The following is a 14,244-nucleotide window of genomic DNA, read 5'->3' on the forward strand; positions in this document are numbered from 1 at the left end:
GGATTCTGTGGAGGAGGAGCCCCCCTCCTCCTCCTGCCACGATGGCCCGGGGGTGGGCTCCGGGGGGGGCCCCCCGGGGTGCGGGGCTTACCTCCGGGGCGGACTCTGGCTGAAGGGCCTGCTGGGGCTCGTCGGCTGAAGTATCAAGGGTGGCTGGAGGGGAGGAGGTGTGCCGGGGGCCCAGGATGTCCCTGAGCTCCCTATAAAAGGGGCAAGTGACGGGGGCAGCCCCAGATCGGCCGGCCGCATCCCGGGCCTGGGAGTAACCCTGCCGCAGCTCCTTAACCTTACTCCTGACATGGTCAAGAATGCGGGCAGGCCGACCCCGGGCGGCCAGGCCCACAGACAGCCGAGCGAACGCATCCGCGTTCTGCCTCTTGCTCCCCATTACCTGGAGCACCTCCTCCTCGCTCCAGAGCCCCAGCAGGTCCCACAGCTCGGTCTCCATCCAGGAGGGGCCCCGCTGCCACTTCCCAGCCTTGCTGCCGCGCTGGCTGGCGTGGCTGCTTTGGCTCCCCTGGGGGGGGGCTCCCATGGGGGGGCTGCCGGGCAGCCATGGCAGGTACTGGCCCTGTTCTGGGTGGCTGAGGGACATGCAGGCTGGCTGCGTGTCTAGGCTGCCGCCTGCACGTTCCCCCAGCTTCCTGCACAGGAAGGGAGGGGGAGGGAACCTTTAAGGGGCTGCTCCACGTGGCCACCATTGAGCTGAGGGACTGGAGAGAGCATCTCTCAACCCCTCAGCTGATGGCCGCCATGGGGGACCCCGCAATTTCGACGTTGTGGGACGCGCAACGACTACACGGTCCCTACTTCGACGTTGAACGTCGAAGTAGGGCGCTATTCCTATCTCCTGATGAGGATAGCGGCTTCGATGTCTCACCGCCTAACGTCGAAGTTAACTTCGAAATAGTGCCCGACACGTGTAGCCGTGACGGGCGCTATTTTGAAGTTAGTGCTGCTACTTCGAAGTAGCGTGCACGTGTAGACACGGCTTAAGTGTGTGTGTAAATGGTTATAAGCACATGAGAAGAAAAGGTGTACAGACCTGGTAGATAAGGTATGTGTTCTAGGCTACCTATATGCTATAAGCAACTGGTTGGACTCATCTCTAACAGCAGATTAAATGAGATCTGGAAATGTAATGACTTTATAAACTTCTGATAAAGGTAAGCTAGAAATAATACATGATTTCTATCCTCCCCTTTAATTTATTTTAGTTCTGAATGGAGGTAGAGGGTGTGGGGTTATTATTAACATACGCAAACATTTGAAGTATTAGCTTATCTTATTTGTTCATATCCTGTGCATGTTCCACTGAAAAGACCCATTTGTCAGCCTCTTATCATTTTCTGTGTTTTTATTTTGTTTAGATTCTCAAAGTGGAAACCACAGATCATATAATAGGATTGATCCAGATATAAGACACATTCTTTTTCTCTCTCCCTCTCACTTCCTGCTTTCCCACTCCCCCCAACCAAAAAAAAAAAAGATTTTCCATGCTTTATTTTTTTGTGCCACTAATGGTGGGAGATCAGTCCACTTCCAGAAAAGGGGCTATCACACATTTGGTTGCTGGCAGAAATTGTATGATTATTAGATTGTTCCTTGACCCAATTAGCAGTTGGCACTCTTAGCCACAGATATCACTGCATGATTGTTTCAAAATATCTGGATGGTGGGTGCCAGTTTGCTAGAGGTCACTGTTTAGAAGGTCATTATTAGGCTGTCTGTCTGATACTTGGTTGCACCCTTGAGTTTCGAAGAAGATAATTCTTCTGGGGAAATAATTTGCTCTGAGAATAAAACTGAAATATATTGCCGTGGCAAGGCTGAATGAGACTGTCAAGCAGAGAGTGCTGTGAGCAGTGCCAAAGGCTTGCTCAGTTGGATGGTTCATCTTCTTGACAGCTCTTTGCTCAGAGTATGGGGGTCAAAATTCCCAGTAATTTATTGTAAATGTTTACTGTCCGTTTTGGTAAATCCAACTTGCTTTGTAAATGCCACCTTGGCTGCTGACGTGAAAATGCCAGATGAGCCTGTTGGTATGCATCATGCATGCTAAGTCACGATTGGTTTAGATTTCTAATGCCTGGGTGCAAACCAGTCTCCAGGTAGCGAAGAATGATGGCTTTGAGTGTAGCATAGAACCCTTTCATTAGCTATTTTTCGAGGTTTCGACTAATGCGAGTGCTAAGAAGGATGAGCTATGCTATGAGGGAAGACTGAGAGAATTGGGTTTGTCTAGTTTAAAGGAGACATGGTAGTGGTTGGCAAGTGCCTAAAAGAATGTTACAATGAGGAGGGAGAAAAATTGTTCTCCTTGGCCTCTGAGGATAGCGCAAGGAGCAATGGGCTTAAACTGCAGCAAAGGAGGTTTAGGTTGAACATTAGGAAAAGCTTCCTAACTGTCAGGGTGGTCAAACGGTGGAATAAATTGCCTAGGGAGGTTGTAGAATTTCCATCACTGGAGGTATTTAAGAGCAGGTTATTGGGGATTGTCTAGATGCTGCTTGGTCTTGCCATAAGTGCAGTGGACTGGACTCAATGACTGAGGTCCCTTCCAGTTGTTCTATGATTATATGAGCTGCGTCTACACGTGCACGCTACTTCGAAGTAGCGGCACCAACTTCGAAATAGCGCCCGTCACGTCTACACGCGTCAGGCGCTATTTCGAAGTTAACTTCGACGTTAGGCGGTGAGACGTCGAAGTTGCTAACCTCATGAGGAGATAGGAATAGCGCCCTACTTCGACGTTCAACATCGAAGTAGGGACCGTGTAGACGATCCGCGTCCCGCAACGTCGAAATTGCTGGGTCCTCCATGGCGGCCATCAGCTGGGGGGTTGAGAGATGCTCTCTCTCCAGCCCCTGCGGGGCTCTATGGTCACCGTGGGCAGCAGCCCTTAGCCCAGGGCTTCTGGCTGCTTCTGCGGCAGCTGGGGATCTATGCTGCAGGCACAGGGTCTGCAACCAGTTGTCAGCTCTGTGTATCTTGTGTTGTTTAGTGCAACTATGTCTGGGAGGGGCCCTTTAAGGGAGCGGCTGGCTGTTGAGTCCGCCCTGTGACCCTGTCTGCAGCTGTGCCTGGCATCCCTATTTCGATGTGTGCTACTTTGACGTGTAGACGTTCCCTCGCTGCGCCTATTTCGATGTTGGGCTGAGCAACGTCGAAGTTGAACATCGACGTTGCCGGCCCTGGAGGACGTGTAGACGTTATTCATCGAAATAGACTATTTTGATGTCGCAACATCGAAATAAGCTATTTCGATGTTGGCTGCACGTGTAGACGTAGCCATGTAGTCCTAATGAGAGAGGTTATAAAGGAGCTGCCAGGGAGCTAGACCTTTTGCTTCTGATCTTTAGTAAGAACAATTCCATTGCTGGCTTGGTGCATTATTGCTCGTGAAACTGTAGGCAGTGAGTTCTACTGAAGATCCTGCTACGAGCTGGTTTATATTGAAATAAGAAATATGCTTTCTGTTTGGTATGTGCACCTGCTACAGTCCGCCTCCCCTGCCAGCACAGGTGCTGACTCTGCATAGTTTTCTCTGAATTCACAATTGAAGTGGCAGGCTTCATGCTGGGGTAGAGTAGCAAGACATGGGCTCTTCCAGCATAGGCAGTAATTGGACATTTCTCATCTTGTAATGCTCACATCCTTTCTCTTAGTTACAGTAATTGTATAATAGTTGCCCGAGGAGGATTGATGTGAAGAGATCAGGGCATGTCGTTAGTGCAGAGCCCATGGTAAAACCTTATTAAGAGTGAAATTTATGGAGCACTTGACTTAGATCTGTGGTTGGGCGTGAGGTTGAAATTCCTTCAGACTTCCAAAATGTGCAAGATAGTTACTACCACACAGCACCTACTGGCTGGAGTGTTTCCTTTGGAACTGCACAAAGCATAGGACAAAATTTGCAAGAGCCCTCCATATGTGGCTAGCCCTGCGCTTACTGAAAGCCAAGTTCAGAGAGGTAGCTGTGTTAGTCTGTATCTTCAAAAACAACAAGAAGTCTTGTAGCACCTTTATAGACTAACAGATATTTTGGAGCATAAGCTTTCGTGGGCAAAGACGAAGTGGGTCTTTGCCCACAAAAGCTTATGCTCTAAAATTTCTATTAGTCTGTAAGGTACCACAGGCCTTGTGTTGTTTTTGAAAGCAAGAGAGTCTCACCACTGACTTCACCCGGAGTAGAATTAGGTTATTGTTGTGTGCCCATGTGAAATTCCTATACTTTTGAGCTTTTCTTTTGCCTGCTTTTCTGCAAACCTTTTTAAATGTTCCCCACTAAGCAGGGTTCACACCCCCCATACTACTTTCACTTTGAAGTAGTATGTAGTATTCGTAGAGGAATTTTCTTCTTTTACAAGAAGGGATCAGTCAGCTGAGATATACTGCTGATAACAATACAACATGTCTTTTTTTCCTTATGAAGTCAACTCACGTGTAAGGGTTCTGGGTAATGTTGTCCACCAAGCATTTCTTGTATTACACCGGTTGGACCTCCCTGGTCCGGTACCCTTGGGACCTGACTGGTCTCAAATGAGGGAGTTTGCAGAACCATGGGAGATCAATTCTACACCTCTGCTCTGATTCTACTCCTGGCCCCAGCTGCTGGCTCCTCGTTTCCATCTTCCCCCACCCTCCAGCCCTGGCTGCTGGCCAGCTCTGCTTTCAGCCCCAGCTGGGTTCCTGGTTGCTGACCCTGCATGGGCTGCCAGCCTCACTTCTGCCAGCCTTTTTAGGGCTGCTGGCCCCACCTGAGCTTCTTATTGGTTGGCCCTGCTGCCACCAGCCCTGGCAGAGCTCCCAATTGCAGGCCCTCTTGCTGCCCAGCTTCCAGCCGCCAGGGTCTCTGGTCCAGGAACATCTGTAGCCCTACTGGACCACAGGTGTTGCCAGACCAGAGAGTCCTAGTTTTTAGAGGTGTAACCTGTTCTTTAAATGATCACTAGAAGGTTGTCAAAACTCTAAGTGCACGTCTTTCAGCTTTACAATAGTTTACCAAAATCTTTGCCTGAAACCAAGTTTTCTCTGACACAATTAAGTCAAAACCAAAAGCTTTGTCGGCCTGGATTAATCTGGCTTGAGTTTCAGGTTTCTTAACCAAATCCAAAACTTCATGAGTTTTTCCTAGCTGAGGTTGTTACAAAACATGCAAAGCTCTAGTGTGATAGTTAAAGGAATTGTGCTCAATCCAGTAGTACTCAAAGACATTTTCAGGCCCTTTGGCAGTGGGTGGTTTTGTTGGGTGGTAAGCAGCATTCCCTGTAAGCTGAGTGCTTGGGCGGCTGCCCAGGAGAGCATCAAATACTGCCCAGCTAATTGGCAGAGCTGCGTACAGCTGGCAGCCTGTGTTGCACATCTGTACACAACTTTGTGTACATAATAAAATTTATTCCACCAGTGCATGGAAAAAGTTAGGGGGAACAGTGGTGCTAAGTCAGAGCGGTGAGAAGACAGATATGTCATTCTAGCAGAGAATGATGGTTGGACCCTCTGGGGGTCCCTGTGCTCCATCACTGGAGTGGAGCTTTTGACAAGGAAAGAAATGAGCCGGGGAAGACTTAGCTCTGGAGTGAAGAACCATTGAGCTGGACCATAGCCATTGGGCATCCAGCTTCAAGCTGACATAGGGAGCAGTCTGTCCCCAGATTTGAAGGCACTCAGAATAGATATCTGAGTGATTCCACAGTTGCAGTGCGGTCTTTAGGTTCCAAGTACCTCATCAATATCTTCTCTACTGCGATCATTTAATATCCTGATGCTTGGTTATCAATACACACATTATCTAACTCAGATGAATGTAGATGCTATATTTATATGTGTTTTAAGAGCCCAAACTATTCTTTTCTGCAGTGACTTAGCATGTCAAACCAGCAGCCTGTTGTTCTAGTTTTGAAGATGCCAGTAGCAATGTATTTGCTATACAGCAATTAGAAAAGTGTATTCTGTTTTAAATGGTTATTGATGATTGGTGGTGTTATAGCGGATCTTTGCAAATGTCAGTACTTTTGCTTGCTAATTTTTGTTTTTCCTCTATTCTTCTTGCAGCTGAACCTGCAGATCTCTTGAAGGTATTAGATTTTCATAATTTACCTGATGGCATAACTAAAACAACAGGTTTTTGCACAAGCAGAAGATCTTCAAAAGGTGCAGATGTTGCCTTTCGAGTAACAAAAGATGCTCAGCTCAGCGCACCAACAAAGCAGTTATACCCTGGTAAGTGTCACCTTTTGATTTGGAGCTGCTTACAGCAAAGATCTGCCCTTTCCACCGCACTTTCTGGAGCAGCTGATGAGATCCTGGGTGGTTTTTTACATTTTGTGTATGTTTGGGAGGGAAATAGTCTACTATTTTAGACCTATATGGGCTGTCTAATTATCTCATCCTGTTAAAATAGCTATACTCGTTTTCTTCCTCCCTTCATCTGAACAGGGATGGTACGTTATCCAGCAAATGTGCAAACACTGGCTAATTACATCCGTTCCCATCTCCATTAACGAGCTGCTGCTTCTGATTAGCACCAGGGGGTATTGAGTTGTGAACTGAGACACGGAAGGTGCAAACCATCCATGAGTAGGGAGTCCCAGGATAAGTTCTCTCTAGAAGAAATGTTTAAATTTTAATCAGGAGCTTATTATAGAAAGAAAATATCATTAGCCCCATAAGTCCAGTGAGTAGCAGGGTGCTTATTAAAAACCAGCTATGCTACTGGTACGTTTTTAATTTTGCATTAGGTGGTGAAGCATTGCATTTATAAAGCAAACATTTTGGTAAGTTGAGTGCAGATGGTCTTTGCTTTAAAGAAAAATGAGCCGTTGAATTAGGGATAAAACTGTTTAGCTAACGTCCTTAAATGGCTGAATTTACTGCAGTATCTGAGTGCTTCATAGATCAGAGAATATTTATTCCCTCCAACACCCACACATGTGAGGGAATGCTAGTGTCCACATTCTACGCATGGGAAATAAAGGTGGAGAGAGAACAAGCACCTAAAACTTCTTGAAGTGCAAGATGCAATTGAACTCCGTTCTCATGTGTCTGGGACATGCATGGTAATCACAGCAGTTGAGTATAAGAGCCAGGGCAGGAGCCAGTAGCCAAGAGTTGAAGTCCAGGATCACAGCTGGAGACAGAGGCCAGAGGCCAAGTGTCACATTCAGAGTTTAGTAACAGCGAGAAAGCCGTGCTAGTCTATATACTATCAGAACAAAAAAGCAGTAAAGTAGCACTTTACAGGCTAACAAAATAATTTATTAGGTGATTGTCAAACTTGTTACTATTTTCGGGTCTCTATGCCTTAAATATGGAGTCTGTTCTGGTATGGCTATGGTCTGAAGAAGTGGATCTGTCCCACGACAGCTCGCCTAATAGAATATTTTGTTAGTCTTTAAAGTGCTACTTTACTGCTTTTTTATTCAGAATTTAGGAATTGGAGCTCAGAACTGGGCTATTTGCAGTGATGAGGCAAGAGAAGAGCTGCGACCAGTGCTGGAGGAAAGTAGGGGCAGGATTGGAACAAGGCTGGGAAGAAGCAGGCACAGGAGTTATCACAGCCATGGAAAAATTCCTGGAGCAGCTGCTGAACTGCTGCTGCTGGGCTTGACTGCTGGTCTGCTGACTCCTCTGAGTCAGACGGGGGTAGCCAGTCAGGCAGCCTGCTGCAGGCCAGCTGTGCTCCTCAGGTTGCCCAGAAACTGGCTTTGCTGCAGGTCCCAGTTCCTGATTTCCCAAACCCTAGGCTAAAGACTGGACCAGTCATCTTCTGTATAGCAAAGCCTTGTCTCTGGTGTTAGAGTCCTTACTCCAACCAGTTTGATCTGAATAAGGATGCTTGGATTTGGCCTTAGTCAATACTGCTCACTAGTTCAAGTTCATCCTGGGACCTGGTGCAACTCAGTGGAGTCCAGGGTCAAATCTGGAACTGCTAGGGATCCACTGAGCTTGCTGTGTTTGTTCTGGCTTGCACAAAGTGTGTCATGTGGATTTGAGTGGTAGATGGGATACAGAGCAGCACAATCATTAACACTGTCATCAACTTAGAAATATACCCTCATTTCATAAGGCCTCGCTGCTTGTAGGAGTGAAAATGTGTGGGTTTATGTCAGCATGCGCACATCCAGTGGAATCCTTTATCCACAAAGACAGAGGCACACATTCCTTTGGAAAGTTTGCACAAGAATGGATATAAAATCCTCTAGCAAAATTGTTGGCCACATAGGAAGCCACTACAAGTCCTTTTAAATGAAGCTGCTATTTCTATCACTCCCATGTTTCGCTGATCTAACGGATGGCTGCAAGCCAGGCCTAATAGTGTGGCTGTCACTCGTGTCCTGTAGCTCTGGATTTGCTTGATAGCAAACTCTAAAGTGATATTGGGAGTTCCGTTGTTATCCTCATAAGCTACAAGAGAATCACCTGGTCACTGGGGAATAAGGGATTAAGTGGTGTCCAACTTCCACTTTGTCTTGCACAAGAACTGGGGAGCAAAGTGGTTGGGTATCACACAAAGTACATTTTATAACAGGAGTCAGCGATAATTTTTGTTGGGAACCGCACCAAGGCTGTGGTAAATGGTCACGAGCTGCACTTTTCTGTGGAGGAGGTTCAGGGTCTGGGATGGAGGTTGCATGAAGAAGAGAGCTTGGGGTAGGGGATGGGGGTGAAGGAGAGCATGTGGGGTCTGAGAGGGAGTTTGGGTAAGGCAGGGGTTTTGACATGGGGCAGGATGCAAGGCCCTGGAGGGTGTATGGGTACAGGAGAGGATGCTGGCCTGGAGGAGGGAGGTAGGAGCAGGTGCAGGGTCTGAGAGCAAGTGAGCGAGCGAGCTGTGACTTGGGGTGGAGGGAAAGAGGGTGAAGAGGGTTGGGGTGGTGACCTGGGGCAGGGGATTGGGGTGCAGGGTCTGGAAAGGGGTGTGAGTGCAGGAGAGGATTCTAGCCGGGGGGAGGAGTGCAGGAGAGGGTGCAGAGTGTGGGAGGGAGTTGGGATGAGGTGCCAGAGGCAGGCTCTGGTCAGAAGGCACTTACCTAAGCAGCTCCTGGCCAGCAGCACACTCAGGCAGGCTTCTCTGCCTGCCAGCAGCCGCAGCCCACTGACCGTTCCATGTAGCTCCCTGCACCAGGGGAGTGGGTGGGTTTTTTTGAGTGCTGCTCCCACCCCCAGCAAAATCTCTATTGCCCAGAGAAGGAGCAAAGAGACTTTGCTGTGGGTGCAGGCAGCATGCAAAGCTCTCCCCCCTCCACAACCAAAGGGCTGGGCCACAGGCTGGGTTAAAAGTTTTGGTGGGCCAGATCTGGCTCTCTGGCCATGTCTTCACCAACCTGCTTTACAGGGATTGGAGTCCATGCTCATGGTCAACCATGGGCAGCTTTTCTATTTACTTACGGCCTGATTCCAAAGCCCATTGTAGTCAGTGGATCAGATCCTTATGGCTTCTATGAACCTATTGTTAAAAGGGAAACATTATCCCATGAGGAAAAGACCTGGCTGTCTGCATCTGTGTTAGTCCCCTTCCAACCTCATGGTAATGGTTCCATCTGCTCACACCTCTATATTCCTTCCTCAGAACAATATTATGAGGAGTAGCTGAATTGGGGGGATATTGGCTTCACCATTTTAATTTCCATATAACACATCCAGAAATCCTCTGTTTGATTTCTGCGTAGCCTCACAGAAAGCCTCACTGAAGTCAGTGGAAAGTTTCTTTTTCTGAATGAGGAATGAATAAAAGCTATATAAAGGCTGCAGAATTTAGCTCTGTGGATATTTGGCAGCTGATCACAATTTGATATTATCCACCAAAATTATTTTTTAATTGATGCTTATTTTAAAGCATTTTCCCCAATTTGTGCTGATTTAAATGTTTAGAGTGGCAGGGCCAGTGGGGTGGCAATGTAGAATGGTGCAAAGGCTTGACCCATGATGTATGTATGTATGTACGTCAGTGGATGTCTTTGCATTTATTGCAATAAAATTTGGATCAGCACATAGAATCCTAGGGCTGGAAGACACTTCCAGAGGTCATCGAGTCAAGCCCGCTGCCCAAAGCAGGACCAACCCTAACTAAGTCATCCCAGCCAGGACTTTGTCAAGTCAAAGACCTCTAGGGATGGAGATTCTACCACCTCTCAAGGTTCCTAGGTTCTAGGATCCTGTGTGGTATGTTGTTACTAGTTTGATTGCATCCTTAATGGAATCCCCTCCATTGGCTAGCCTGGATCATTTCTAACTGTCACTGAAAATGCACTGTGACTTTGTCAAGGTAACAGAGCAATAACAGAAAAAAATATCAGCCATAATTTATCAATTATGGTTATTTGAGCCAAGAAACCGCATTACCATGGAGAACTTTTAATAAGAAGAATGAAAATAAATTATGAGCAGCATTTTTATGAGTTGGCAACTCACTGAGGTTAAAGAGTTCTGTATGGGGCAGGCGGGGGTGGTTCAGAATGAAATTCTCCATTTTATAGATCATTTTTGATATGAGCTATTTTACATAAAAGATCACAAATTTTTCTCCATAATTATAACCAGGAATATGTCTGGGTTTGATTTGAAACAGCAGTGAAGGGAGTATCTGGGAGGAAGGAAAGGGACAGTGCACAGTTCGTCCTAGGGAAGGCACAGTCCTCACATACCTTCATTTCTGGAAAGCAGTCAAGTAGCACTTTAAGGACTGCTACTTGACGCATTTTTGTTTTGATAGTATATAGACTAGCACGGCTTTCTCTCTGTTACTATTCTTCATTTCTGGGGTTGTCTTAGCTAACACAAATTTAGCAACTGGGAACATAAATTTCAAGCACTGGGCTTGGTTTTCCACTCTGTAACAGAGGTTTTACACTAGCGTAGTTTCACTACAGTCAGTGGGGCTAGGCTCGCATAACACTAGTATAACACTGCAGGGGAACAAGTTCCTTGCTACAGCTAGATACTTACAGGCAAAACTGTGCATATCGGTGCATATCGGTAGCTGGTGTAAATTGGGTTCAACGCCCTTGGATGTAAAGCAGCTGCTCCTGTCAGCTGAGAATTTGCCTCCCCACCGTATTCTTCCTTTTCAGAATTCTGATGCATGGTACCCACTTGCAGATGACATTTCCAAAAAGGTTCATGCTTCTGTGATGAGCCAGATCCTCAGGTGGAGCTTCCTTCATTCTAATGAAGTCACTAGCTGAGGAGTTAGCGACCCTCTTGGGCAAACTAAGGCCATTTAAGTGTGACCTAGGCCTCGTGGGGTAGATCTGAGGCAGGGGAGGGGGACAAATTTCACTGCCCACTTCACAGGGTAGTAATTGTTTTGCTGTGTCACAGGCTGCTGTGTATAGATTTGGTGACTTTCTCCTTTCTTTTTGTTCTCAAATGGTGGCTGAGCAGGCAGAATGAAGGTTAGGTGCTAATTAATTGAATGAATTAAATGAGTTTGAGGCAAAGGGACTGGAAGATGCAAGTTAAAGTGTGTTAAAGGTTCACTGGTTAAACAGATGAGGTTTACTGGTTACTAGAGTGGTCCCCTGCCCACTGTGAGCAGGGGGTTGCTCTCATCCCACAAGGCCCCTTTGCTGTGGACAAGGGCTGCTTTGGTGGGGCTGGAGCACCCCTATGTATGACGTTCTCAGACTGGGGCTGCTTCAGTTTGGTGGAGTATCTCTGCCTTGGTCACCCTGACCCTCACCCATTTAATCGGTTAACCGGGTAAACTTGGTGTTTAACCAGTTAAACAATTAAAGGGGATTTTATATCCCTAGTTCCCCCAAAGCAGTGGAGAAAATTACCTGACAGTCTCTCTCTTTTCTGACCTCCCTGCCTACTTTGCTGTGGTCTGATACACTCCCCATGCTTTGAATAAGGTTCACTGTTGCCTAACTAGGTCAAATCTCCCTTATTCAGCCCTGGGGTGGCTTTTAATTAAAAACTACAGTAGGGAGGGAAACCTGTGTGAAGCTGTTGGACACTTGACATTTGTTGCGGTTTACATGGCTGTGGATGTATATCTTAATAAATTAGCCAAAGTGCTTTTGCCATCCTGCCCCTGCCCCACCACACAGACACAGCCAGGCACCACACAGGGACGTTCACATCACAGACACCACATCTCAGATTAACGCCTTGGTCCATTTTGGCACTCCCTGGCTTGATGTTTCCTCAGTAGGTAGGGGCAAGAGCACAATCATGTCCTTCTTTGAAGGTCTCGGAAGGGTAGCCATGATAGTCCGTAGCCTCACAAAAAATACAAGCATTCCTGTGGCAAGTAAAAGACTAACACATTTATTTATTAGGTAATGAGCTTTCATGAGTACGATCCACTTCATCTGCTCCCAATCAGATGAAGTAGGTCTTACCCACAAAGCTCATTACCTAAAAAATACAAGTGTTAGCCTTTAAGGTGCTACAGGACTGCTTTTACTTTGAAGGGGTTAACCCAGAGCATGGATTCCTTGCAAGTCCTGTCTTGTTAGATTACAGCTTATTAAGATGGCAAAAGTACATACTTATCAGCAGCTCCCTTTTCTATAATCATCTTCCCACCCCTCCTTCAGTTAGCAATATGCCTACATACTGGAGTTGTTAATTTTTGGAGCTGCACATACCTGAGTTTTGCAGTTTGGGTCTGTCTGTAGCATGTGCAGTGCTGCTGAGGGAGGGAGTGGCAGAAAACCAAACCAACTGAGGTTTCAGATGCCACGTGGCATGTACAGCTCTGACAGTTAGAAAACACATGCACCGCCTTTCAGTCTTGCATGAAATTGCTCTCCCAGGCCTGAGGATGGAACGTACCCCGTGCAAATAGCTGAGTTGAGCCTGTGCACCACTCCAGTCCCACTGAACCCCTGTTTTCAGGGCTTACTTACATGGGCTTTGCAAGAATAAAGATGGGGTCCCTCAATATCGCTGAGCAGCTTTCCCTAGCTATAACAACACTTTAATCCCCAGGTGAAAGAGAATATGGCACCAATGCCTTTGGGAATGATTGGCAGGAGGCACCAGGTTTGCTACTTGGTTTTCAAGGCTCAATGAAATCCAAGTCTCCATTTTGTTGTTGGCTTTATTTTTCCTTTTTTGATTTTTGCTGCCCATGCTATTGCGGTGAGCCAAGGTCAAAGAATGCTTCATTCTTGCCTAACATAGACATAAGCTGATTTCAAAAGTCCCCAGAAACCCCCACAGTACCTAGTACGTTGTACATGCCTTGTTAAGAGGGGGTATTCTGTAAAAAATAATCTGAGTTCCCAGCATGTCTCGACAACCTGGAGGCCTTGTAGCTGAACATATCTTGTTTCCTAAGACATTCCAGGGCACACTGTGGAAAGAAGTGCCATCAGTGCTACAGATTAACACCTATCTCTTGCAGCAATACCACATTGATGTTCCATTGGTAATCTCCCATCCAACAACATTATGGTGCTCTTCTGGTTAGTGTGTGAGTTGGACTGTGGCATAGCTGTCGTTCCAATGGTACAGGCTGAAAAGGGATCATTGATCATTAATGAATGGTCCCTGGCAAGATTGACTGCTGAATTGGAGGACTGACTTTTTTTCAGGGACATTGTGTTCCACCAGATTCTCTGCTGTCTTCTCCCTGGGTTTAATCACATAATGGCTTCTAATTCCAATGGTTGTGTGATTAGATGGAGTCATTGATCTCCCCTGTCCCTGACCCCAGATTAACCTTGTAGCTCCATCTTCTCTGAAGCCACCAGTGCTGCTCCATTATCAAGTTAGAATCCCGTTGTTGTGGTGGTCTCTATAGGCAACTATTAGTTGTTTATAAAGTGTCAATGGCATCCACGGTGGACGGACCTGTGGGATGCATGGTCCACAGCAGACGTACCTCTGCCATGGCCAGCAGTTTGGGGGTTGCTAGCATGGGCATATCTGGAAAGAGGAGCAATTGCTGGCTATATCTCCACTGTTTACCCGATTGCAGGAAATGTGAATTGTGGCCACACCATTGTATCCAAAAGAGGCACTAACCCCTCTGTCTTTCTGTGTCAGCTTCTGCCTTTCCCAAGGACTTCTCCATTCTGACCACTGTAAAAGCCAAGAAAGGAGGTCAGTCCTTCTTGATCTCCATTTACAATGAACAAGGGATCCAGCAGATTGGCATGGAGATGGGTAGATCTCCTGTATTCCTGTATGAAGACCATACTGGGAAACCAGGCCCAGAAGACTATCCTCTCTTTCGAGGCATTAACCTGTCAGATGGCAAGTAAGTGCAGAGTTGCATTCTGAGTA

The 14,244-nt window shown here is 46.7% G+C and overlaps 1 protein-coding gene across 4 annotated transcripts in view; it reads left to right on the plus strand.

Annotated features, from left to right (window-relative positions):
* Nucleotides 1–14,244, plus strand: part of COL5A1 (collagen type V alpha 1 chain) — a 302,011-nt gene that overhangs the window by 65,388 nt on the left and 222,379 nt on the right. For all 4 annotated transcript variants that reach the window (XM_075015472.1, XM_075015471.1, XM_075015474.1 and 1 more), the window contains exons 2-3: nt 6,055–6,222; nt 14,005–14,218. In XM_075015472.1, the coding sequence (XP_074871573.1) occupies nt 6,055–6,222; nt 14,005–14,218 (382 nt within the window). The remainder of the gene's footprint in view (nt 1–6,054; nt 6,223–14,004; nt 14,219–14,244) is intronic.

Source organism: Carettochelys insculpta, chromosome 21 (assembly GCF_033958435.1).
Source record: "Carettochelys insculpta isolate YL-2023 chromosome 21, ASM3395843v1, whole genome shotgun sequence".
Taxonomy (NCBI): Eukaryota; Metazoa; Chordata; order Testudines; family Carettochelyidae; genus Carettochelys; species Carettochelys insculpta.